Source organism: Sus scrofa, chromosome 4 (assembly GCF_000003025.6).
Source record: "Sus scrofa isolate TJ Tabasco breed Duroc chromosome 4, Sscrofa11.1, whole genome shotgun sequence".
Lineage (NCBI taxonomy): Eukaryota > Metazoa > Chordata > Mammalia > Artiodactyla > Suidae > Sus > Sus scrofa.
The window spans coordinates 42571206-42598591 of NC_010446.5; the positions used below are offsets into that span (position 1 = coordinate 42571206).

Sequence of the window (27386 nt, forward strand, 5' to 3'; positions counted from 1 at the left end):
AAAATATATAAAATACAGGATAGATAATTTTTTAGCATAGATATGTCCCATGCAACAATTCCTGGTTGTTTATCTTTAATTCTGATTTAACCAGGTCATCTATATTTTTTTTTGCTAAATCTGGGGTGAGGTAGTGCTCAGGGCTTTTCTTTTCGCTTTGCAAATGTATGACTGGGTGAACCCTATGAGCCCTTTAGGCTCTAGATCCTTTATTCCAATGGGCCAGCTATAGGCTCCTCTTTCATAATGATGGTGGAAAGTCTCCATTATTTTTATCTTTAAGTTTTATTAAAGTATAGTTGATTTACAAGCTTGTGATAATTTCTGCTATACTACAAAGTGATTCAGTCACACATATGCACATATCCATTCTCTTTCAGATTCTTTGCCCACATTGATTATCATAGAATACTGGTTAGAGTTCTCTTGCTATACAGCAGGTCCCTGTTGGCCGATCATCCCATATACTTCAGTGTGCATATGCCAGTCCCAAAGCCCCAGTCCATCCCTCCTCCCCTCACCACCTGTCCCCATTGGTAACAATAAGTTTTCCAAAGTCTTGAGTCTTTTCCTGTTCTGCAAATAAGTTCATTTGTATCTCCCCCCTTTTTTTTTCAGATTCCACATATAAGTGATTTAATATGATGTTTGTCTTTCACTCTCTAACTTCACTTAATGACAGTTGTTTCTAGGTCCATCCATGTTGCAAATGGCATTATTTCAATTTTTTTCTTTGCTTTTGTTTTTTTTTTTTTTAAGGGTTACACCTGTGGCATCTGGAAGTTCCCAGGCTAGGGGTCAAATCGGAGCTACAGCTGCCGGTCTACACCACAGCCATAGCAACATGAGATCCAAGCTGCGTCTGCAACCTATACCACAGCTCATGGCAACATTGGATCCCTGACCCACTGAGCAAGGGCAGGGATCGAACCCATACCCTCATGGATGCTAGTGGGATTCGTTTCCTCTTCACCACAAAGGGAACTCCTAATTTCATTATTTTTTACAGCTGAGTAATATTCCTTTGTATATATGTACCACATCTTTTTATGACTTTTTTTTATTTAAAAAATTTTATTGTAGTGATTTATAATGTTCTTTCAATTTATGCTGTATATGTATATGTGTGTGTATATTCTTTTTCTGACGTTATCCGCAATTGTTTCATCACAAGTGATTAGATATAGTTCCCTGTGCTATACAGCAGGCTCTCATTGCTTATCCACTCCAAATGTAATAGTCTGCATCTACTAACCCCAAACTCCCTGTCCATCCTACTCCCTCCCCTTGTAAACTGCAAGTCTGTTCTCCATATGTACTACATCTTCTTCTTCTTTCTTTTTTTTTTTTTTTTGTCTTTTGCTATTTCTTTGGGCAGCTCCTGCGACAGATGGAGGTTCCCAGGCTAGGGGTCGAATCGGAGCCAGAGCCACAGCAACGCGGGATCCGAACCACGTCTGCAACCTACACCACAGCTCACGGCAACACCGGATCCTTAACCCGCTGAGTGAGGGCAGGGACCGAACCTGCAACCTCATGGTTCCTAGTCGGATTCGTTAACCACTGCGACCACGACAGGAACTCCATGTACCACATCTTCTTTATCCATTCCTCTGTTGATGGACATTTAGGCTGCTTCCATGTCTTGGTATTGTAAATAGTGCTGCAATGAACATAGGGGTGCATGTATCTTTTTGAGTTACACAGTTTTCTCTGGATATATGTCTAGGAGTGGGATTGCTGGATCATATGGTAGTTCTATTTTTAGTTTTTTGAGGAATCTCCATACTGTTTTCCATAGTGGTTTCACCAGTTTACATTTCCACCAACAATGTAAGAGGGTTCCCTTTTCTTCACACCTTCTCCAGCATTTATTGTTTGTAGACTTTTTGATGATGGCCATTCTGGCTTGTGTAAGTGGTATCTCATAGTAGTTTTGATTTGCTTTTCTCTAATAATTAGTCATGTTAAGCATCGTTTCATTTTTTTTTTTTTTTACCATCTGTATGTCTTCTTAGGTAGGTATCCTTTAATAGACATGTTTTAATAGACAAATTTATCCTTTCATGCCTTCTTCCCAGCCCACCTCTTACTTTCATCTTCTATGGAATTGCCAAGTCCATTGCCTCTTGCTTCATCTCTCCCTTTGTAAGGTCTGGGAAGTCTGGAGCCAAAATCTTGATTGCCATTGTACTTGCTGCTTTACAGAAGGTTTTCCCATCCTTCCCTCAGTCTTCTCCCATCCCCCATGGTGTACACATGAGGCTTGACCTTTTCCTCCATGGCAGCCTCATTTATGCTTTAGAGCATGTAAATGGCTTACCAGATGACTCAATAGGAAGCAGCCTTCAATGTCATCCAATAAAATGAGAATTTAAAAGGGTCAGAGTTACAGCAATAGAGACTCTGCAAATATCGTTGAAGGCTGAAGGTTTGTAGTACAGTGTGCTGAAGGCTGCAAAAGAAGGCTCTGGAGGAAAGTTTTGAACCAGAATAAGGAAAGCTGAAGTAGAGGCTAAAAATGAAGACAAAATAGAATAATTTCAAAGAAAATGGATCAAAGCACAGGGAGAAAAGTGCTAGTGCCAAAGGAAGCCCTGGGGGTAGAATTTTGGAATTCTGATACCATTATGACCATATACTTACCACTGAAAAGGGTCTCACTGGGTTTTAGCCAAGAGGTTTGTATGTGGACCAACTCAGCATTAGTATTCTGTGTGAGCCTGCTGCTTGAAAAAGGTTCCATTATAACTTCCCCCTCCATCCATGGCTCCCTACAGGAGACAAAGAAGCCAGAAGGAAAAGCCACTTTTCACAGTTGGGAGTGGGTGGTCCGGGTAGCATTCATGATCCTTTGCAGGAGGTGGGGTAGATCACTCCCATCCTTCCCCAGGGACAGAGCTCTCTAGGGATCTAAGAGAAGATAAAGACCTGTCCATCTCAGTATGAATGATTCCCACATGTCAACATTTTTTCATGATGGCTTGCTGTGAACCAACTTAAGTAAATTTGACCATTTGTGGCTAATGGGGTCCCATAGGGAAAGGCTGGTAACCTTGATGGTTAGCAGTAGGTGATACTTATAAGTATCCTCCCATATGCCCTTGACACAAGAAGGTTTGTCACAATATAGCAGACTTCTGGCCAAAATCTTTATCACATTCTCATTTTGTTTGTGGTAATATTCCAAGTGTCCAGAATATTGCCTGATACATCATGGCGCTTCAGTAATTACTGGTTGATTGAATAAGTAATTGGATTCTGTCCCATATACAGTTATTAATAGGCAGGGACAAAAACCATCATCCAGCTTGTGCTTAAGGCTTGTGATGTTCCAGCTGTCTGTCCCTTAGGCACTGTAATCACTAGTACTCTAGTAAGAGGACTTGTCTGACCACAAAAAGGTGATGATAGACAGAATAGACAGGACAGGACTAGAGTCTGGAACTCTGAAGGGTATAATCTACAGGGCTGCCCAGATGCTATACTTTTGTTCATTTGAATGCCAAGAGATATACTATATGTTTAACCAAACTGCATGTCTTGAATATACTAATATTGCAAATCCTCTTTATAAGATTACTTTGCTAGTAACAAACTTTCTAGTGCAATGAAAACCATCCTGAGGTGTGGATTCTTTTTAAAAAAATTTTTTTTATTGAAGTATTGTCGATTGACAGTGTTGTATTGATTTCTGCTGTGCAGCAAAGTAATTCAGTTATACAAATATATACACTCTTTAGCATATTCAGTTATGCATATAGATATATATACACTCATATATATATATAGATTCTTTTCCATTACAGTTTATCATAGGACATTGAATATAGTCCTTATGCTATACAGTAGGATCTTGTTGCTTATCCCTTTCATGTATGACAGCTTACATCTGCTAACCCCAGCTTCCCAGTCCATCCCTCCCCAACTCCCTCCCCCTTGGCAATGGCAAGTTTGTTCTCTATGTCTGTATGGATTCTTGATTAGGATACACCAGATGTTAGCCAACTGCCCTTAGGAGGTGTGTATTCACTATGACAGATGTCTGTATTCATGCAGTTTTTAGTATTCTAAATAAATTAGATCCTGTTATGTGGTTCCTTGGGTATGGCTTAGCCTTACTAATTCCCTCCCTATTAAGCCATCCATTGCTTCAGAACCATTGCGTTAATCATTTTGTAAAGTTTTAAATCCCAATGTAAACTCTTTTTATTTCCTGACATTTGTAATATTCACAATATTTATTCTATGAGTGATCAAATAATCACACATGACATGCACCTTTTTGTGCTAATTTTTTTTTGGGGGGGGGCCAATCCAGTGGCATATGAAAATTCCCAGGCTAGGGGTCAAATCTTATCTGTAGCTGCCCACCTATGCCACAGCCACAGCAACGTGAGATCTGAGCCGCATCTGTGACCTACACCACAGCTCTTGGCAACACCAGATCCTTAACCCACTGAGTGAGGCTGGGGATCAAGTCAGGTTCATTTCCACTGAGCCAGAGTGGGAGCTCTTTGTGTTAATCATTTTTACGTCTTGAAACTAACATTTTAAAAAATTGTAAAAAACACAGAAAATATACCCTCTTAAAATTTTAAGTGAACAGCACAGGATAGTTAACTGCACATACACTGTTGTACATCAGGTCTCTACACATTTTCGTCTTGCCTGAGAAAACATGCAACTCCCCATCTCCTCCCCCTCCAGCTCCTGGCAGCAGCATTCTGCTTGCTCTTTCTGTTAAGTTTGACAACTCTAGGTCCTGCATATTAAGTGGAATTGTACAATGTTTGTCCCTCTGTGGTTGGCGTATTTCACTTAGGCAGGCATAACGTCCTCAAGGGTCTCCCATGTCATAGCATGTGACAGGATTGCTTCCTTTTTTTAAGGCCACTTAATTTTCCATTGTGTGTATGCATCACATTTATCTCTTGAAGGACATTTATCTTGTGTCCATCCCTTGACTATTGTGCAGGGAAAATGGAAACAAATGTTCTGTTTTTAGTTCTTTTGGATAAATACCCAGAAGAAGGACTGCTGGATCATATAGTAGTTCTAGTTTTAAATTTTTGAGAAGACCCTGTACTGTTTTGCATGGCAACCACACCATTTTACCTTCCCACCCACAGAGCAGAAGGGTTGTTTCTCCCCTCCCAGAGGTTGCCTTTCCATGCTCCCAATTATTTCCTTTACTGTGCAGAAATTTTTTAATTTGAGGTCGTCTCACTGATGTATTTTTGTTTGTGATGTCTGTGCTTTTAGTCCAGAAACCAAGTTACTCAATCGCAAGTCTATCAGTACCTGAATTACAAATGTGTTAATGGCAAGTACAATTCACCCAGCATCGTGTACCCTACAACTGAAGCCCCTTTCCCTTCGTGAGGCTCTTCTGCACATGCTCTTTAGCTTCTCACTCTGAAGGAGGCAGAAATAAGCACCGCCATACAGATGAGGTTCAGACCCACAAGGTACAGTCAGGTCCCCAAGGGATGGCAGAGCTAGGAACTTGACCCCAGGCTTCTGGCCTCCCTCAGGAAATGATTTCTACTGGGAGGCTTAGCCATTGCCATTTACTAGCTTTGCAATCTTGACCAAATGCTGTAACCTCAGTTTTCTGATCTGAAAAATAGGTGAAATGGTAGCACCTTCTTGAGAAGGAGGTTGGAGAATTTAGTATGAAAATACATATATTAAATAAATAAATAGATAAGTAAAACTCTTGAAAACCTAAAAAAAATGAAAATAAATAACAAAAAGTAATAAAAAAGCCACAGCACTTGGAAAAAAATACATGTATAGCCCTTCACGCGGCCCCCAGCAGGTAGCAGTAAAAGTAATAAATGTCCAGCATTATCTGAATTCTGACTCATCAGAGGGAGGGCAGAAGCCAGGATTCTGTCTGTGGACAGATGTGCTTTCTCCTCTTGCCAAGGGAGCCAAACTTGCCTGATTCCAAGCATCCAATGGTGTCAGGTAGGGACTGCTGACTCAGCCTCTCTGCAGGATGGCCTGGAAATCAGTAATTTTAGCAAATGCCCTGCAAAGTGTTTCTCCTTTACTCTTGCGTTACCACCACACTTTACTTTTGACACCAGATGTGTGGGTTTTCCTCACATCAAGCAAATCTCCAACCCCAGCCTGAGGTCCTACACTTTAACTCAATTCTGACACTGTCTACGTGTCCCTCCGAGCATCATGTCCCACGGGTATAGGGCTCTGTCCCTCAAGGACTCCAGAAGCCAGTTGCAAGTCCCAGGTTGTCACCTGATTGTATATTGAAGGTTCTCATGCACCTCTTCCTTGGATTCGATCATTTGCTAGAACAGCTCAGAGAGCTCAGGGAAACACACTTACCAATTTTTTATACAAAAACGGGTATGACGGAGTTCCTGTCATGGCTCAGTGGGTAACGAATCCGATAAGGAACCATGAGGTTGCGGGTTCAATCCCTGGCTTTGCTCAGTGGGTTAAGGATCCAGCGTTGCCATGAGTTGTGGTGTAGGTGGCAGACGTGGCTTGGATCTGGCATTGCTGTGGCTCGGTGTAGGCCAACGGCTACAGCTCCAATTTGACCCCTAGCCTGGGAATCTCCATATGCTGCGGGAGTGGCCCTAGAAAAGGAAAAAAGACAAATAAATAAACAAATATGGGTATGATCAATGGGTATGATCAAGAGATACATAGGGTGAGGTATGGGAGGGTCCCGGGAATAAGAGCTTCTGTCCCTGGGAGTTGGGATGTGTGTCACTTTCCCAGCACATGGGTGTTCACTCACCCAGATGCTTGCTGGACCCCTCACTTTAGGGATCTTTATTGAGGCTTTATTATGTTGACAGGGTTGATCCCTAACTCCATCTCCGCCTCCTCTCCCCTTCCTGGGGAGATTCAAGCTTCTAATCATGACTCAGTTCTTCCAGTAACCAGCTCCTGTCCTGAAGCCACCCAAGGGCTCCACCAAGAGTCACCTCATTAGCACAAATGGTGCTCCTATCACCCAGGAAATCCCAAGGGATTTAGGAGCCCAGAACCAGGGGTGGAGACTAAAATATATATTTTCTATTATTTCCCATGCCCCAAATGATGCTTAGGATTAGAACAAGTTTTAGAAACACTGTTCTCTGTAAGTTTACTTCTACCCCAAGCTCTGGCCTGTGTGATAGATTATCATACCCTTGGGACTAATCAGATGTCAGGGGGCAGGAAGGCTATTTCTTTGAGCCCTGACTGACTCTGCAGTAACTCTCCTGGGACCCCCTTTCTTGCAATTCAGGGGTTTGTTTTGGCTTTAAGTTTTTTTGAATGCCACACCCACAGCCTATGAAAGTTCCCAGTCTAGGGGTTGAATCTGAGCTGCAGCTGCCAGCCTATGCCACAGCCACAGCAACATCAGATCTGAGCTGCATCTGAAATCTATGCTGCAGCTTGCTGCAACATGGGATCCTTAACGCACTGATCGAGGCCAAGGATTGAACCCGCATCCTCACGGACACTATATTGGGTTCTTAACCCACTAAGCCACAACAGGAACTTCAACATGACCTATTTTCGACCAGCCGGAGTGTCAAATGGAAAACACATGTGCTATTTTTTCTCATCATGGATGATTGGTGAACAGCTTAAATAGCCCCAGTCTCAACCTCTTTCCTTCAGCACTTTCTCTCTGCTTCCAGGTTGAATCTATATCATGGGGTTTGACCTTTCAAGCAGTTGTGCGCAGAAGGGGGATTGTAGTGTGAACATGTGAATAAATTATTCAAATGGGCCCCAGATAATCCCAAGAGGCCATGAGGGTCTCTCGACTTGGCTTTGCAGGCAGATCCCCGTGTCATGAAAGACAGTACACGCAGTTTGACAAGGCTTGTCCTTGTTTAAGCTCTGCTGATTATCATTTGCTAATTTAGTATCTTCCACTTCTAATTTTTTCCCTGGAAGATTTGGTTCACTGTTTTTCCTGGTGTGAAACTTCAGCAGACTGATGGCATGCTAGTTCTTCTCTTCAGTGTTTAAAGAGCATTGGCACCTTCTCCTGACTGGTGTTCCTGCCCAGGTCTGGATTAATTCAAGTCTATCCCTCCATGGCTGCTCCCAGAGTTAACTTTCTAAAACACACTTTCTTGTGTCTCAGTGGGTTAAGAACCTGACATAGTGTCTGTGAGGATGCAGGTTCCATCCCCGGCCTCACTTGGTGGGTTAAGGATCCAGCGTTGCTGCAAGCTGCAGCATAGGTCTCACAAATGTGGCTCGATCTGGCATTGCTGTGGCTGTGGTATAGGCTAATAGTTGCAGCTTGGATTCAACCCCTAGCCTGGGAACCATATGCCACAGGTGCAGCCATAAAAAGAAAAAAAAAAAAGCCCACAAATCCCACCTCATCGGTCTTGAGCTTATGGCCTCTCTCATCTCAGCAAGAGTAAAATCTCAACTTCTTAACTCGATGTGCATAGTCCCCTCCATCACCTCCATCTACTCTCAGCTTCATATGTTCTGTTCAGATAACACAAGCTGCTCCTCATTTGTAGACACACCATGTCATTTCTTTACCCCTTGCCTGTGGGTAAAGGGATGGGAAAGCCAGGGAGGGGACTTAGGACTTGATGGATGGTAAGGAGGGCAGTCCTCTGCCTGCGCACATAGACCACTGCGCTGCCTGCCTGAGCCTGGGCTTGGCTGCCATGCGGAACAGAGTGCTGGGTCCTTTGCCCACATGGCAGGCTTGCTCTGGGGGTTGCTGCCTTCCTGCTCCGTCTGCCTGGCTTTTTCAACTTGACACCCCTGCCCTCATCCCTTGAGATGATGGATGGTTTCCTGGGAGTCAGATGCCTCAGCTTGTACACACCTCCCCACTACTGCCAGGTGAGGAGTCTGATCTGACCACGTGACAGTGATCAAGAGGTCATCACAGGGTTGTGCCCTGCAGGCAGTGGCTGCTTATCCCTTATATCTCAGCTTGGCTTATAGAATTTTATATCCTGTATTTTAACAAAGGTCAATTGATTCTTATTTTTTATCTCAAGTGAGCTTGAGTCTTCACACACAATTCTTTGCCTTCCATATGAGCAAAGTTTCTTTTTTTTTTCAGGTTTTGATCAAATTTATTTTTTTAAATTTTTTTATTCTTGATTTACAATGTTCAGTCCATTTCTGCTGTTGAGCAAAGTGACCCATCTATACATCCATATACATTTTTTTAGGGCCACACCTGCAGCACATGGAAGTTCCCAGGCTAGGGGTCGAATGGGAACGACAGCTATTGGACTACCCCACAGCTGATCCGAGTCACATCTGTGACCTACACCACATCCATGACCTACACAACACTCACAGCAATGCTGGATCCCCAACCCACTGGGTGAGGCCAGGGATTGGACCCGAATCCTTGTGGATACTTGTTGGAGTTGTTTCTGCTGTACCACAGTGGGAACTCCCCATCCATATGCCTTCTTTTTTTCACATTATCCTTCATCATGTTCCATCACAGTGGTCAGATATCGCTCCCTGTGCTATACAGCAGAATCTCATTGCTTATCCACTCCAAATGCAATGGTTTGCATCTCTAACCCCAAACTCCCAGCCCTTCCCACTCCCTCCCCCTCCCCTTCAGCAACCACAAGTCTGTTCTCCACATCCATGAGTTTGTTTCTTTTATGTAGATAGGTTCATTTGTGAGTATATTAGATTTCAGATATAAGTGAAATCATATGGTATTTGTCTTTCTCTTTCTGAGTTATTTCACTTAGTATGAGAGTCTCTAGTTTCCCTCCATGTTATTTTGTTCTTTTATTATGGCTGAATAGTATTCCACTGTGTATATATACCACATCTTTTTTTTTTTTTTTTTTTTTTTTTTTTTTTGTCTTTTTGCTATTTCTTTGGGCCGCTCCTGTGGCATATGGAGGTTCCCAGGCCAGAGCCACAGCAACGTGGGATCCGAGCCGCATTTGCAACCTACACCACAGCTCACGGCAACGCCGGATCCTTAACCCACTGAGCAAGGGCAGGGACCGAACCCGCAACCTCATGGTTCCTAGTAGGATTCGTTAGCCATTGCGCCACGACGGGAACTCCATATACCACATCTTCTTAATCCATTCATCTGTCATCAGACATTTAGGTTGTTTCCATGCCTTGGCTATTGTGAATAGTGCTGCAATGAACATAGGAGTGCATATGTCTTTTTCAATGAATTTTTTGTCTGGGTAGATGCCCAGGAGTGGGATTGCTGGATCATATGGTAGTTCTATATTTAGCTTTCTGAGGAACCTCCATACTCTTTTCTATAGTGGTTGTACCAATTTACATTCCCAGCAACAGTGTAGGAGGGTTCCCTCTCCAACATTTGTAGACTTACTAATGATGGCCATTCTGACTAGTGTGAAGTGATACCTCAATATAGTTTTGATTTGAGCACACTTTCTAACATACTTTCTTTTGAATGAAAGCTTGGCCTGTGATGTTGTGTGGGTTTGCATGTCCACAGAGGAGAGGGTAACTAGAGGGTGGGGATTTTCTCCAAATCTCTTTCTCATGGGAGCCCTGAAGGCCTTGAGAAGGGCCAACACATGCTTATTTTATCTTTCCTAGTGGATACACTATGGGTCCTGCGTGTCAGGGAAGTGATGAATGTAAGATAATTCCTATTCTCAGAGAGCTCATGGTCGTTAAGAGTTCCTGTCATGGCTCAGTGGTTAGCGAATCCGACGAGGAACCATGAGGTTGTGGGTTCCATCCCTGGCCTTGTTCAGTGGGTTAAGGATCCAGCGTTGGTGTAGGTTGCAGATGCAGCTCAGATTCTGCGTTGCTGTGGCTCTGGCGTAGGCGGTGGCTACAGCTCCAATTAGAACCCTGGCCTGGGAACCTCCATATGGTGTGGGTGTGACCCTAGAAAAGGCAAAAAGACAAAAAAAAAAAAAAAAAAAAACCCCAAACCTCAATTGCTTAAATTATATTTAAGTTCTTTTATGGTAGCCTGTCACATGTTGGTTAAGCCTATTCTCGTAAGCTTTAAAATTTGGGAATGTATTGTTTTCCGAAGCAACTCTTTCTGTCTTGGGTAACCCTCACTGTCAAATTCTTCCTCTGCCTAAACCAAAATTGGTTTCTTGATTTTCGTTCCTGGTCCGGTTCAGTATAGCTTGAACCAGAGCAGATCCTTGATCTCTTGATTGGTGCTGCAAACCCCTCCCAACCTCCATAAGTTTAAAGTCTTATTTTGAAGTTAAAGTCCTGAAATCCCTGGAAAATCATCTTCCACACAGTGTGGAAATCTCTTCTATAAGCATTTCCCAGTGTCTTCTGAGAACTGTCTTGAGAGAATCAGTAAGTTTCTGTTGAATGAATGAATTATCCCAGGGTTAAATAAGTTTGAGGAATGCCGCATTGATTTCCTCTTCTAGGAGAGTCACAACACACAGCAGCATATCAAAAGTCCTGACAAGTCCTGCAGCAAAGACTTCCAGAACTCTGTTGTACTGTGAACTAAGTTTTTGCTGACACTGGATCAAGAACTGCTGCTCTGTAAGGGAGTTTTTAAAGAACAGAGGGAATGAATCTTAAGGGAGCTAATTATCCCCCAATTAATTTTCCTTCTTTTTTTTTTTCTTTACACAGCCTCTTGACTTCGAAACAGTAGCTGTTCACAACATTGTGTTTCAAGCAGAAAATCCTGAGCCTTTGGTGTCTGGTGTGCAGTACAATGCCAGCTCTTTTGCCTCATTCAGGCTTATTGTGACAGATGTGAATGAAACACCACAATTTTCTCAACAAGTATTCCAAGCAAAAGTCAGTGAGGATGTGCCCAAAGGCACTAAAGTGGGCAATGTGACTGCCAAGGATCCGGAAGGTCTGGACATAAGGTAGAGAAGAGCAGTGCTGGGCAGGCCTAGCATTGACCATGGCCAGTGGGGAGGAGGAAGGGCTGGGAGGGCCAGAAAAGCTTACACTTGGTGAACTTGGCCTTGGTTCAGGCAAGTGCCAGCACCCTGGGGGGCATCAATGAGAATCCAGCCTCCAGAAAGTGGGAAGCAGGTCATATTCCACTCCAGTGGGCTTATAGCAGGTCCCAGCTGGGGGCTGGTGAGTCCAGGAGGTGGTGTTCGGAGACTGGGCTGTCCAAAGCCAGGCTCTATGTCTGGACCATTACAGGGGCAGGGGTCTGGGAAGGGTTCTAGCACCTAAGGCAGACTGGGGTTCTAGACCGAAGAATAAAGCAAAAGCCCTATTGGGCAGACTTGGCCACCTGACAGGGTGAAGGGTATTTTCTCGATGGAGGAGGCATAGGTTCCTCAGTGCTGCAGAGAGCAGGTCCAGGGTAACAAGACTCATTCCAGAGCTTTAGTATCACCTAGTTAATAAGCACACGAATAGGCCCTGAACCCAGATCTTTGCCTCTTTTGTGTAACATTGGCCCTGCTGCCATGGTATGACAAATATGTCAGCATGACTTAAAATGGAAATCTAGAGTCAAAGACAAGTGAATAGAATTTTGAATTTATGAGTGGGGAAAACAAAGACTCTTAAGAACATTTCTCAGATGGATCTAGGAAAAGCTGTCATATATGTGCTATTAAGAGCAGGAAGATGGGGAAGAAAGCTGAGAAAGGGAGTGTCCTGTAAGAGATAAATGATAAAAGTACTTCATGAATGAGGAATAATCAATCGTTCAGATGCTAGTGATAAGTCAGTTGAGGATGACTCCAAAGTTATTGGCCTGACCAATTTAATTCCTCTCTTTCTTCATGCTCCACAAACTTAGACTCCATTAGCACCCAATGGATCTCGATTCAATCTATCAGCAATATTAGAAATTCTTTCACTGAAATATATCCAGAATCCACCCACTTCTCACCACTTCCATGATGGTCCAGGCCACCACTATCATCTCTCCATCCCTCCCTGAGTCCATTCACTGCATTTAAAATACGGGTCTTTAAAATAGTAAATCAGATCATGTGACTTCTCTGAAAACCCTCCAAAGGGTTTCTGTCTCACTCAGAAACCTTGAGGACATATGATTTTTTATTCATCGTCTGTACACACAGCCGAACATAGTGACTGGCATATAGAATATTCTAACATTGGGAAAAATGAATTTGAACTAACACATTATAACTTTTAAATCATTCTACTCTTGGACATGTAGGTTGTTTCCAGTGTATTTTTTGTGTTATAGACAATTTTTTGAATATACGCTTTTTTTTTTTTTTTTTTTTTTTTTTGTCTTTTAGGGCTATACCTACGGCATGTGGAGGTTCCCAGGCTAGGGATCAAATTGGAGCTGCAGCTGCCGGCCTACGCCACAGCCACAGCAATGCAAGATCCGAGCGGCATCTGTGGCCCCCACCACAGCTCAAGGCAATGCCAGATCCTTAACCCACTGAGCAAGGCCAGGGATTGAACCGGCATCCTCATGGATACTAGTCGAGTTCGTTAACCACCCAGCCATGACCGGAACTCCCATAAAATTTTTTTGTTACCTTTTTTTTTGTTTTTCTTTTAGGGCCACACCTATGGCATATGGAAGTTCCCAGCCTAGGGGTCAAATTGGAGCTGCAGCTGCAGGCCTACACCACAGCCACAGCAACACCAGAGCCAAGCCACCTTTGCAACCTATGCAACTTGCAGCAATGCCAGATTGTTAACCCACCGAGCAAGGGTAGGGATCGAACTTGCATCCTCATGGATACTAGTCAGATGCTTAACCCACTGAACCACAATAGGAACTCCGTTTAACTTCTATTTAATAGTTTTTATTTGGAGAAAATTTCAAAGGTGGATTTTTTGATCCAAAGATACAGACATCCTTGTGGCTATGATGCGTTGCTCCCAAAAGACTCTAGCAATTGGTTTTCCTGTGGTTCTAGTCCTGTCTCTCTCAAATTCATCTTTCACACATCTACCAATGAATTCCACTGAAAACATAAACATGACTAGGTCACCTTCTGGCTCACCACGTTCCCTGGCTGCTCATTGCTTCCCAAGATCCAGCTCTTTCCAGTCTCTCTGGTTTCATCTTTTGCCCTCCACTCTATCCTATTTTTATCCCACCACTGCTGGAATGTCTGACACCCCCACACCCTAGGCTCTTCGACTCTGTGCGTTAGTTTATGCAATTCCTTCTGTTTGAAGCCTCCTCCTTTTTCTTGCTTTAATTTACATCTACTCTTTCAGAAAGACTTCTCTGATTCCCATGAACTTACTTGGAGTTCCACATGACTCCTTTCAGGTATTTCACATTATATTGGAATTATCTGTCTTTCTGTCTGTCTCTTGGTCCAGTTTGACATTTGCAAAGCCTTCAATAGATGTCTGTTGAAGGAAGAATTCATAGTGCCCCGAGCAGCCTCTGAGTATCCACTCATTCATACAATGTTTCCACCGTGGGTTATTTAAGTTTTCTTAGAGGGGCTGTTTGCTCATCAATTTTCAAAGATACTTTCAGGTTTCATGTTTTGTTTTGTTTTTGCCAAGCTCTTAGCATGTGGAAGTTCCCCAGGCCAGTGGCTGAACCTGTGCCACAGCAGTGACAATGCCAGAACCTTAACCCACTTAGCCACCACCAGGGAGCTCCCAGGTTGTTTTAATTGAAATGCTTTGCTGCAAAAGTTTAACTTTTTTCTTCTAGAGTTTCTATTAAAACAAGTACAACCACCACTTTGTGAGGTGAATAAATCCTCCTCTTGAAAGATGATGGTATGGAAATAAGGCATTAATAATATTAGATCACGCTCCTTTAAATACATTGCAAGTAATATGCAAGGAGAGCACTTATATAATAGCATCGTGATGCATAAACTATCTTCACATTTTCATGCAGAGTAATGTGGGCTTTGGGGGGCTCTTTTCTCTTTATAAAGTTATTCACTGAGAGGCGACAAGAGAGGTTGGCTTAGAATTGACCCCGTCACTGGCGAGATCTTCAGTGTGGCTCCGCTGGACAGGGAAGCTGAAAGTCTGTATCGAGTTGAAGTGGTGGCAACGGAAGTAGGTGAGCCAAAAAAACCAAAAAATATATTAAATAAGTAAAAGGCAACATGAATGTTTAGGGGATTAATCAATAGAAGTGGCAAGAAATGTGAGATGGGTGGGAAACTACACTGGGTCAAATTGCCAGCGTATCTTATGTGGAAGAATGAGTACAAAAATGGAGGGAAGTGCTCACACCTTTTTGGTTTTGTTCAAGGTGAGGAACTGCCTCTCGTGTTCCCTCTGTGGTTTCCTGTAGGGGTTACAGCTTTGAGGAAGCCCCTGTGTCCTCACGAACCACCCACCTTCCTCCAAGTGTTGTGGGTTTTTCCTGGGAATAGGGTCAAGCCACTGCCCTGCGGACCTAGATCTTTACCTTAAACTGCAGTGACTGAGGACGCATCCTTTTGAAACTTTTTTTTTTTTTTTTTTTTTTTTTTGCTTTTTAGAGCTGCACTGGCGGCATATGGAGGTTCCCAGGCTAGGGATCTAACTGGAGCTACAGCTACTGGCCTATGCCACAGCACAGCAATGCCAGATCCGAGCCCATCTGTGACCTACACCACAGCTCACGGCAATGCTGGATCCTTAACCCACTGAGGGAGGCCAGGGATCGAACCTGCAACCTCACGGTTCCTAGTTGGACTCATTTCTGCTGGGCCATGACAAAAACTCCTGAAACAGAAAATGTTTTATGCAATGTTCTCAACTTTACCTGTGCCACAGTCACTTGGGAGCTTGTTCAATACAGACAGAAATTCACCTTGCAGACGGATTCAGTAGATTTGAGTGGCCCTGGATATCTGTTTTGATGAAATAAAGTGAACTTTTGAAAGGAAAGATTTATTATGTTGATAATCCAAGGATGTTTGAATCATCTTTATATAATCTATAAAAATAAGCTCTCAGGAATAGTATGCTTACCAGTGATAAGGCTGGAGATTAAAACATTGAGTTTCTTTGTATTTAAATGGAATTTTCCAGCTTAGAGTTGGGATGCTGTTGATCTTATGCTGGTTAGAGCCTCTAATTAAATAGGTGTAAATATATCTGCCTGGCTTATCAAAAAAAAAAAAAAAGAAAGAAAAGAAAATTGAACAAATTATGACTCAATAAATACAGTTTCAGACCAAAAAAAGAAAACTTCAAAATGCCAAGCCCACGATTGGCAGCTGGAATGGAGATCATTCCAGTAGATGGGAATCATAAAAATAGCCCCAGGGTGTGAAAAGATGAAGGCAAAAGTACTGCAGTCAAGTCAAACCAATGAAGGTAGAGATGCAGAGCTGTGTGCCTGATTCTGAATGGTTGTGGATGAGTGGACAGGCCTCGCTGAGGTGGGCCAGGGACTGGCTCTCTCTCTTGTTGCTAGTTCATGTGCCTCTAGCACATTCTGCTCTCACACTCCATACATTTAACTCTTGATTTAAGAGCTCATGATGTAATCAGCAGGCAGTTTCTGGCTAAGCCTTCATGCTGCGCCTTCTGCTACAATATGCTGTCCCGTGGGGTCTGCACTTCACTTTGGATGTGTCCTCAGGGCCTTCCACATTTTAGAAGTTGCATGAACCAAAATCAGGGTTCAAAACCCTGCGGTGTTTGCAGTTGTTGGCCCCGAAAGGATGCTCGTCAATGAAATGACGTCAAGAACACGGTGGCTTTTTCTCCTTTGGTTAAGTGTGGTCAGGGACATGGAAGATGGCTACAAAAAAAGCAGGCAAACAGGGTTTACTGGAATTGAAGCAGGTTGAAGTCAGAAATCATAGAAACAGCAGGGAAAATGAGAACAGTCCATGTTTACATTCTACTGACAGGCCTGTTCTCAGCACCTCATATAACACCATGGGGTAGGTTATTATTATTGACTGTATTTGATGTATGAAGAAACCAAGACACTAAGAAATTAAATTAAGCCCATGATCACACAGCTACCAATTGTTTAGTCTACAAAGGTCAAGCTTTTTACCACGATACCACTGCAAATAAGGTTTGTGTAGCTTTGTACACTTTTCTAAGAACACTACATGCTGGACACTCATAAAGTTACATGTTTTACAACTGAAGCAACGAGGCTTAGAAACTTAATGAACATGCCCAAGTCAGTGTTAAGAAACAGTTGAAGGTGTGGGTTTTAGAGTCAGACCTCCTGGGTTAGAAGACTCTCTACTGCTGTTTGACCTTGGGCAAGTCACACAACTTCTCTGAGCCTCAGTCTGCTCATCTGTAAATGTATGTGAATTGCTCTGAAGTAATATGTATAAAATATTAGCATGTAGTTCTTCTTATTATTATCCAGACTTTTTAACCAGAAAGTGAAACTATGTCTGAAATGTAATTTTTTATTTTTATTTTTTAATTGCGGTATAGTTGATTTATAATGTTTGAAGTGTAATTTTTTTTAAAGAAAAGGAAGTATCTTCTTTATGTGTCTTTTGGCCATATGGATGTCTTCTTTTTTTATTTTTTATTTTATATTTTTTTGTCTTTTGTCTTTTCAGGGCTGCACCTGCAGCATATGGAGGTTCCAGGACTAATGATCCAATTAGAGCTGTTGCTATTGGCTCACACCACAGCCACAGCAACGCCAGATCTGAGCCCTGTCTGTGACCTATACCATAGCTCATGGCAACGTCGGATCCTTAACCTACTGATTGAGGCCAGGGATGGAACCTGCAACCTCATGGTTCCTAGTCGGATTCATTTCCCCTGTGCCATGACGGGAACTCCCTCTTTGGAAAAATGTCTATTCAGATTTTCTGCCCACTTTTGGATTGGGTTGTTTGCTCTTTTAATATTGAGCTGTAAGACCTGTTTGTATATTTTGGAGATTCATCCATGGTCAGTTTCAACATTTGCAAATATTTCTCCCATTCTGTAGGTTGTCTTTTCATTTTGTTTATAGTATCCTTGGCTGTGCAAAAGCTTTTAAGTTTAATTAGGTCTCATTTGTTTATTTATGTTTGTTTTTATTTTCATTACTCTAGGAAATGGGTAGATTAACAGCAAGGACCTACTGTATAGCACAGGGAACTTTACTCAATATTTTGTAACAATGTATGTGGGGAAAGAATCCGAAAAATAATATATATGTATATATATACATATATATATATATAATTGAATCACTTTGCTGTGCACCTGAAACTAACCCTTCGTAAATCAACTACAGTTCAATTAAATATAAAATAAATAAATAAAAACAAAGTAGTGGGGAAAGAATGGATTATTATTCCATTGTTTATTCCATTATTATTCCAACTTACTGATGTAATAAGTTGGGTTTTGGAAATATTAATAAAATTGGCATATATCACACCATGCACAAAAGTAGATTTGAGGTTGATTGGATATTTTAATATTTAAAATAAAACATAAAATCATGTAAATAATAGAAGAAAAAGGAAATATCCTTTCTTCTTGTGAGGTGAATGACAGCTGATACCATGTTTCAATGACTCAATTCCTTAGGTGGTTCCTCCTTGAGCTCCACTGCGAATTTCCACCTGGCTCTCACGGATGTGAATGACAACCCCCCTCGGCTGGTCAAGGAGTACACAGGCTTGTTCTTCTGCTATCCCCCCAAAGAACCTGGAAGTCTCATCTTCGAGGCCACTGATGATGATCAGCAGCTACTTCGGGGTCCACACTTTACCTTTTCCCTTGGCAGCGAAAGCTTGCAGAAGGACTGGGAAGTTTCCAAAATCAATGGTGGGTTGTCAGAAGTATATCGAGAAAAACAATGATGGGTGATGAGTTTTTATTTGTTTTGGTGTGCACAACACTCAACACAGAGCTTTCCTCCATGCTCCAGGAAGGAAATTCATGCTGTGGCTACTTGCACAGGGAAGCTCTCCAGAGGGTTGAAAGCCCCCAGGCTTGGAGGAAGGAAAAATTGTTAACACACAGCATCCCCCTTAGTGTATGAATAGTTGGGCAATCTGAGCAGCATTTGCAAAATTTCCAATAGCAGCTGAGAAACAGCATTCATATGATTTTTTAAAAGCAGTTTTACTGAAATATAATTAGCATACAATTCATAGCATACAATTTATTTATAGCATACAATTTTATAAAAATATATGTATACATCATTGAAGCCATCAGCACAGTCAAAACATGAACATTTCCAGCACCCCCAAAAGTTTTTTCATGCTCTGGTAGAATCCTTATTTTTCACCCCACTCTGCTCATTGCCCCCCACCCCCACCACAGGTAACCGCTGATGGAGCTGCTTTCTGTCACTATAGATTAGTTTGCATTTTCAAGAATTTTGTTTGATAAAATGACACAGTTATGCACTTGTTTTGTTTGTTTTTTCATTGGAGTATATAAGTCAAATTTTGAATCTTAAACTAGTCTTCTTTTCCTGGGATGAATTCTACGTGGTGGTGAAATGTTAACATTTTCGTATGTGGTTGGATTGATTTGCTAAAATTTTAAGGATTTTTCTATCTATATCCATAAGGGACACTGGTTTGTATTTTTCTTTTCTTGTCTGATTTTGGTATCAGAGTAGTGTGGGCCTCATAGAATGAGTTCAGAAGTGTTCTACCTCTTCAATTATCTGGAAGAGTTTTATATTAAATTGTTTTTTATTTATTCCTTAAAATTTGATAGAATTCACAGTGAAGCCATCTGGGTCTGAAGTTTTCTTTGTAGGAAGTCTTAACTACAAATTCAGTTTAATAGATGGAGGGCTATTCAGGTTATCGATTTCTTTTTGGCTGAGCTTGCTAGTTTGTATCTTTCAAATAATTCATCTAGTTCATTTGATTTGTCTAATTTATTAGCACAAAGTTATTCATATTATTATTTTATTATTCTCTTAATACCTGCAGAACATGTAGTTATATCACTTCATTCTGACATTCAAAAATTTTACTTGTTTTTGTCTTGATCAATCCGTGTAGAGCTTATTAATTTTATTGATATATTTTCAAAGAACCAGCTTTTGGTTTCGCTGATTTCTCTATTTTTTGGTTTGTATTTCCTTTATTTTTTTTTAAATTATTTTTTATTTTTATAGAATTTTTAAAATTACTCAATTACATTTGTAGGTGTACAATGATCATCACAACCCAATTTTATAGCATTTCCATCCCAAACCCCCCAATGCATCCTCTACTCCCCAACCTGTCTCATTTGGAAACCATAAGTTTTTCAAAGCCTGTGAATTAGTATCTGTTCTGCAAAGGAGTTCATTGTGTCCTTTTTTTAGATTCCACATGTAAGTGATAGCATTTGATGTTGGTGTCTATCTGACTGACTTTGCTTAGCATGATAATTTCTAGGTCCATCCATGTTGCTGAAATGTCATTATTTCTTTCCTTTTAACGGCCAAGTAATATTCCATTGTGTATATGTACCACATCTTCTTTATCTACTCCTCTGTTAGTGGACACTTAGGTTGTTTCCATGTCTTGGCTATTGTATATGGTGCTGCAATGAATACCTATATTCTTCTTATATTGTATTTAATTTATTATTCTTCCATTTTTTTTTTCTTTTTTGTGCCTGTGGCATGGGGAAGTTCCCAGGCCAGGGACTGAACCTGCACCAGAGCAGTGACCCAAGCCACAGCAGTGATAATGCCGGGTCCTTAACCACTAGGCCACCAGGGAACTCCATTCTTGTTCTACTTCTATTAAGGTGGAAGCTGAGGAAAATGAGAACTTTTTCTTTGTTAACATAGGGTGTTGGGTGCTATAAATTTATCTCTTCGTGTCATGTTAGCTGTACTCCATAAAGTTTGATGTATTGTGTTTTTGTTTTCATTCAGTTCAAAATACTTTCCTTTAGATTTCCCTTTAGATTTCTAATTTCCCTTTAGATTCCTCCTGTGACCCATGGGTTATTTAGAAGTGTGGTATTTAGTGCCCATGTGTGTGGGGATTTCCCACACCTTCCTGGTAACTGATGTCTAATTTAATTCCACAGTGAGCAGAGTACATTTGACTGAAATACTTTTACATTTATTGAGGCTTTCTCCTTTCAGTACTTTAAAGATATTTCTCCACTGTGTTCTGGATAGTATTGTTTCTTCTTTGGTCCCTTGAGTGTGTTGTCAATGTGTCTTTTTTTCTCTGAATGCCTTTATGATTTTCTTTTTCACTAGTTTTTTTTTTTTTGGCCACCCCACCGCATATGGTGTTCCCAGACCAGGGATCAGATCCAAGCTGCTGTTGACTTACACCACAGCTGTGGTAACTTTGGGTCCTTTTAACCCACTGTGCTGGGCGGGGATTGCTGGGTAGGGATCGCTGGGTGGGGATTGAACCTGTGTCCTGTCCAGGAGCTGCAGAGATGCTGCCAATCCCATTGCACCACAGCAGGAACTCCTCTTTTTCACAGTTTTAAGCAATTTGAGTATTATGCATTGTGGTGTGATTTTGTTCATTTTTCTTTTTCTTGAGACTTGCTGATCTTCTTGGATGTGAGGATTAAGAGTTTTCATCAAATTTGGACAGAAGTTAGCAATTACTTTTTCAAATATTATTTTTTTCTCTTTCTAATACAGTGTTTGCAGCAACTTCATGGAACATAACTACCAGGAGCAATGACAGTCGACTGTATTTTAATATTCATTTCTACAGAGAAAGTCATAAATTGAGAACTTGAAGGATGCTGTAGCACCCTTTTTGTCATTGTGGAGGGTGCAGGTGGAGTGGTGATGCTTTGATAAGTTTAACTCTTATCTAACCATTTCTCAGTCAGCTCTAGTATATGATGCAGAGATGAGCTTTATTCTCACTCATCTAGCGGGCTGCAGCTGTGTTCTCAGGTCATTCCTTTTTTTCCCTCTTCCAATAGGAACTCATGCTAGCCTCTCCACCAAGCACACCAACTTTGAGGAGAAAGTTTACCACATCCCAATCCGCATCAATGATGGTGGCCGGCCACCCTTGGAAGGGACTGTCTCTTTACCAGGTATGCATTTTGCTGTAGGCAGCTTGGGATAACATCTGGCGGTATGGGTCCCTGGTGAGCATTCTGGTCTTTGGTATGGGATTCTGCAACTGTTCACCTGAAAATTTATTCTATCAAACACGGTTCTGTTTTTCAGTTACTTTCTGCACATGTGTGGAGGAAAGATGTTTCCAGCCAGCAGAACGCCTCCCTGGGATACCCACGGTGGGCATGGCAGTGGGGATACTCCTCACCACCTTTTTGGTCATCGGTGAGTATGATTTCTCAGACTCAAGGATTTCTGTCCTGGGCCTCAGAAGCAGGAGCTCACCTCAGGGTTTGTCCTCATGGGCTGGGCTGCGGCTGCTCCAATGGCAACCTAGGCAATAGCCAAGAATGTAGATAACCAATAAACCATATCTGACTTTCCTGGTTGGGAGATACCACTTTAGTGCCACCTTCACCTATCACTGCCTTGCTGGTTAGTGTGGGAAATACAACACAAGAGGCTTTAAAACATTCATCGTTGTATCTCAAATGCAGGGGCTGTGCCTTTGCTAAGTGTCAGGCACTGGGCTTGATGGGGACACAGTGATACATATATGCAGACCCGACACTCACAGAGCTTATGGTCCAATCTGCCATTGTTGGAACAGGTAGAAGTTAGCCTTCCAGTGGAGGCTGGAATATTGCAGAACTCCCTCTATTTTTTTTTTAATTACTCAATGAATTTATTACATTTATAGTTGTAACAATGATCATCACAATCCAACTTTATAGGATTTCCATCCCACAACCCCAGTGCATCCCCCATCCCCCAAACTGTCTCCTTTGGAAACCATACGTTTTTCAAAGTCTGTGAGTCAGTATCTGACCTGCAAAGAAGTTCATTGTGTCCTTTTTTCAGATTCCACATGTCAGTGAAAACATTTGATGTTGGTGCCTCATTGTTTGAATGACTTCACTTAGCATGATAATTTCTAGGTATATTCATGTTGCTATAAATTCTGGTATTTTATTCCTTTTAATGGCTGAGTAATATTCCATTGTGTATGTGTACCACATCTTCTTGATCCACTCCTCTGTCGATGGACATTTAGGTTGTTTCTATGTCTTGGCTATAACTCCTTCTGTTATGTTTTCATGATTGTGGATTCTGATTCTTTATTACCTCAGAATAACTCCACTACATCACAGGCCTTGGCCCCTGACCTGCCTTGGCCCCTGACCTGGCTAGACAGAAGAGGTCCCTGTCTTTTTTTGTGAACAGCTCAGTGACTGCTGTAGTCCTTGGCCTCTTTCAGCCAGTGTCCTCACCACGAGCCAAGGATGAGAAATAGATACTTCATCAATTCCTGTGCATCTGAGTGGAGGAGTTTTCACAGTTTCACACCCTTTCTCTTTTGAAGGAGGGGCTGATGAGTTTCCTGGTAGCCTAGTGGTTAAGGATTCAGCATTGTCACTGCTGTGCCTCAGGTCACTGCTGTGGCATGGTTCGATCCCTGGCCTGGGAACTTTCATATACCATGGGTATAGCCAAAAAATAAGTAAATAGAAGGAGAGATAGGATTATTCTAAGTATTCTTAAATGTTCTCTTGGCATCTGGTATCTTCTGCCACCATCCGATCCATCATGCTGGATTATGTTCGCGGCTCTAAAAGGGATCTCATTTCCTTATACCCTCTGTCTGAATTCCTCGTTATTATGACATAGCAGGCATTTCTAACATGGCCACTACCCACCCATCCTAATAGACACACGGCGATCATCATTTCTCCCTGAGGACCACAGTTTGGTGCACACATCTTTTTTTTTTTTTTTTTTTTTTTTTTTGCTATTTCTTTGGGCCGCTTCTGCGGCATATGGAGGTTCCCAGGCTAGGGGTCTAATCGGAGCTGTAGCCGCCGGCCTACGCCAGAGCCACAGCAACGCGGGACCCGAGCCGCGTCTGCAACCTACACCACAGCTCACGGCAACGCCGGATGATTTAACCCACTGAGCAAGGGCAGGGACCGAACCCGCAACCTCATGGTTCCTGGTCGGATCCGTTAACCACTGTGCCACGATGGGAACTCCTGGTGCACACATCTTATACTAACTGAGCTGGCCTTTGAGGTATATTCACTTGCCAAGATCTCCTCTACCTCCATGAATTTTTTCCCCCCACATGCTGCACCTGTGGCATATGGAAGTTCCCAGGCCAAGGGAGCTGAGCTGCAGGCCTACACCACAGCCACAGCAGCACTGGATCTGAGCCACATCTGCGACCTATACTGTAGCTTGCGGCAATGCCGAATCCTTAACCCACTGATCAAGGCCAGGGATTGATCAAACCCACATCCTCACAGAGACTATGTTGGGTCCTTAACCTACTGAACCATAATGGGAACTCCTCTTTTCTTTTTCTATTTGTCCTTCCCATCTTGAAAGGATTTTTGAGTTTATATACCAAGCACGGTTTTCTTTTTTTCTTTCTTTTCTTTTCTTTTGTCTTTTTAGGGCTGTACCCGTGCCATGTGGAGGTTTCCAAGCTGGGGTTGAATTGAGCTGTAGCCACTGACCTATGCCACAGCTACAGCAATGCCAGATCTGAGCCATGTCTGCACCACAGCTCACGGCAGTGCTGGATCCTTAACCCACTGAGAGAGGCTAGGGATCAAACCTATGTCCTCATGGATACTAGTCAGATTTGTTTCTGCTGAGCCACAATGGGAACTCCCCCAAACAGCAGTTTTCTTTTTAGGGCCGCACCCACGGCATATGAGAGTTCCCAGGCTAGGGGTCTAATCGGAGGTACAGCTGCCAGCCTACACCACAGCCACAGCAATGCAGGATCAAGCTGCATCTGCAACATACACCCACAGATCACGGCAATGCAGGATCCCTAACCCACTGAGCGAGGCCAGGGATCAAACCTGCAACCTCATGGTTCCTAGTCAGATTCGTTTCCGCTGAGCCACGATGGGAACTCCTAAGCAGCAGTTTTCTAATATGACCATCTGCTCTCATAATTTTACAAGTTTGGTGATCTAGAGGTAGAAGTAATAGGAACTTAGAGTTAAATATTTTTACTTTTTTTCAAAGTTAGATGGTTAGAATTATTGCAGGATTCTTGGCCTCTGAGCATCCAGTCTTTTCTGCCATGATTCTTCCTATAAACCTGTTGCCAGGTTAATTTCCTTAAAACTACCTCCTCTTCCAAATGGGTCTCTGATATGTGGTACCCATTTAGTGCTAAAATGCACCATGTAGTTTTGTAGGAGATCAGAGATGGGAGAAACCCAAGGGATTAGGTAGTCTACTCAAGCTGGAGCCATGAGGAAGGCACCAAAGCAAATGTGATGCTTGGTGTGGACACAGTGAAGTAGGCTTTAGGTAGATGAATGAGTCCTGGAACAGCTTTCTGTTTGTTCTCATTGGACTATTTCCTCTAGGGAAGGGGAAGAAGGACCACAGTTACTGAGTGTGTCCAGAGTTCAGGAACTCTGTCAGACACTCACACACTTAGTCTTCAGAGAAGTATAGGCATTAAGTCCTATATTCCTTGATAGGGACCCAGCCAGAGTCACCAGCTTAGATAGGACTTGGGATTTGTACATCCTTACTGACAACAAGATAAGTGGTAAGCTTCCTTATCCCAGAAAGCCCATGCCTAGAATCCCTTCATCACCAGGACAACGGACCTTTGTTGAACCACAAACAAAAATGAAATTATATGAGTCATTTTTTCCTACCAGGGTGCTACTTTGTAAATGCATGTGAGAGTACATTTTAAGATTCCATCTATTTGACTCTGAGTTTTCTCTTTTAGGTATAATTTTAGCAGTTGTGTTTATCCGGATGAAGAGGAATAAAGGCCAAGATAATGTGGAAAGGGCTCAGGCATCTGAAGTCGAGCCTCTGAGAAACTGAATGTGAAAAGGAATGTTTGGGTTTATGTATCAAGTGCTATTTCAGTAACATAACCATTCAACCCCCTGATTTTTCTTTTCATCCAACATGTGTGCTATAATTTTTTACAGATATACCCTCTTGCCCTTTAATATTTTATGACCCTTAGATAGTTCATGTGCTATAGACATTAGAGACATTTTCCATTTTCTCATGACACGTTCCCCCTCTGCAAAAGCCTCAGCTATTTATCCAAACACAAAAATGTATGTGTTTTTCCCTCTCTGGGGAAGAGCGGTTGATGAAATTTCTTCTTCATCAAGGAGATTTTTATCAGTCATCTACCACAGAACTTCCTGGATTCCATGTATGCTTTTTCTGAGTCCATCCTGTGGCTCCTCCCTCTAAGCCTCCTTTGGTATTTTGCTAATGTGGAAACATTTGTTCCAGAAGAGAGCAAAGCGAAGTCTCAGGAGAAGATAAAAGCACAGACCGGACCCTGAGTTTGAACAGAAACTTCATTGTTATCAGCCCCTGGGGGCTTCTCTGTTGCTTTTCACTGGAGGATTTTGCATTTGGGAACAGCACAAGCCCAGCACAGACCATGCTTCATGAACCCTGGTGCAGAAACCAGCCACTGCCACGTTTTCTCACTATCCACCATGATCATGTGCTGTGCATGTTTTCTTGTATAGTAATACATTTTTGGTTATTATATATTTAATGGTGGAGGAAAATAAGGAAGCATGAAAGATGTGTAGTGACAGAAATCAAGAATAAACATTGGCTGTGGTTTTGTTTCTTGGATCTCTTTGGCTCTGCTTCCTGGTTCTCTGCTTTTGTTGAAGGAAGGACTAAATAACAATGGTTACGATCGTGTATCAAAATTTCCTCCCATGTAGAATTAGCCCATAAAGATAGTTCCACAATTAAATAAAAGTTTACTGTGCTCATGACTGTGGATTGGGACGTTCAAGGTATCCTAGTTCAAGATACACTAGGAATTTTAACAATTTCAAGTAAGAAAATCTTAGAGATTTGGAAGCATTTCTAGGCTCTGGAGCTGTTGCTGGCTCTTGATTCAAGCTTTGAAAGCACTCAGCATTACACAACCTTTCAGAATTTTCAAGAATTTTGAGGGAAAATTTCATGTCTGGAAAAATGCTCCTGCAATGACGGCTGAAGCAAGCCATGGAGTTCTGTTTTTCATAAACAATCCTCTTCGTGGGCTTCAATTATTTAAAAGCAAAAAAGTAAAATAAAAGAAAATATCCAAACTCTGTTTCTAAGACCTCAAGATTACTTTCTTGTATAACATTATCTTGTTATCTTGAGCTTCAGGATAACATGGAGGTCTTTTATCATTTTTTTTTTTCACATGAGGCTCATTGGAATCTCATAACGGGTGAGGTTTTCTCTTGTCTCATACATTGAAAGACAAAATAAAAATCCAAGAGAATCAAAAGCAAATTTCCTGCACAAATTACACACCAACCTAAGGAATGGTTTAACTTTCTCAGCAACTTCTACAAGTATTTTACTTGTGTGTTTTTGTATGTTTTTTATGGCTGCACCTGAGGCATATGGAAGTTCCCAGGCCAGGGGTTGAATCGAAGCTGCAGCT

General features: G+C 42.0%; 1 protein-coding gene across 2 annotated transcripts in view; it reads left to right on the forward strand.

The window, feature by feature from the left end:
• Positions 1 to 26683, forward strand: part of CDH17 (cadherin 17) — an 89037-nt gene extending 62354 nt beyond the window's left edge. Inside the window, exons 13-18 of one of the 2 annotated variants that reach the window (XM_013996607.2) lie at positions 11611 to 11855; positions 14856 to 14986; positions 18433 to 18672; positions 21775 to 21891; positions 22028 to 22141; positions 25683 to 26683. In XM_013996607.2, coding sequence (XP_013852061.1) covers positions 11611 to 11855; positions 14856 to 14986; positions 18433 to 18672; positions 21775 to 21891; positions 22028 to 22141; positions 25683 to 25783 — 948 coding nt within the window. In that variant the 3' untranslated portion in view covers positions 25784 to 26683. The remainder of the gene's footprint in view (positions 1 to 11610; positions 11856 to 14855; positions 14987 to 18432; positions 18673 to 21774; positions 21892 to 22027; positions 22142 to 25682) is intronic. The other variant, XM_001927101.4, reaches the window with a different exon arrangement.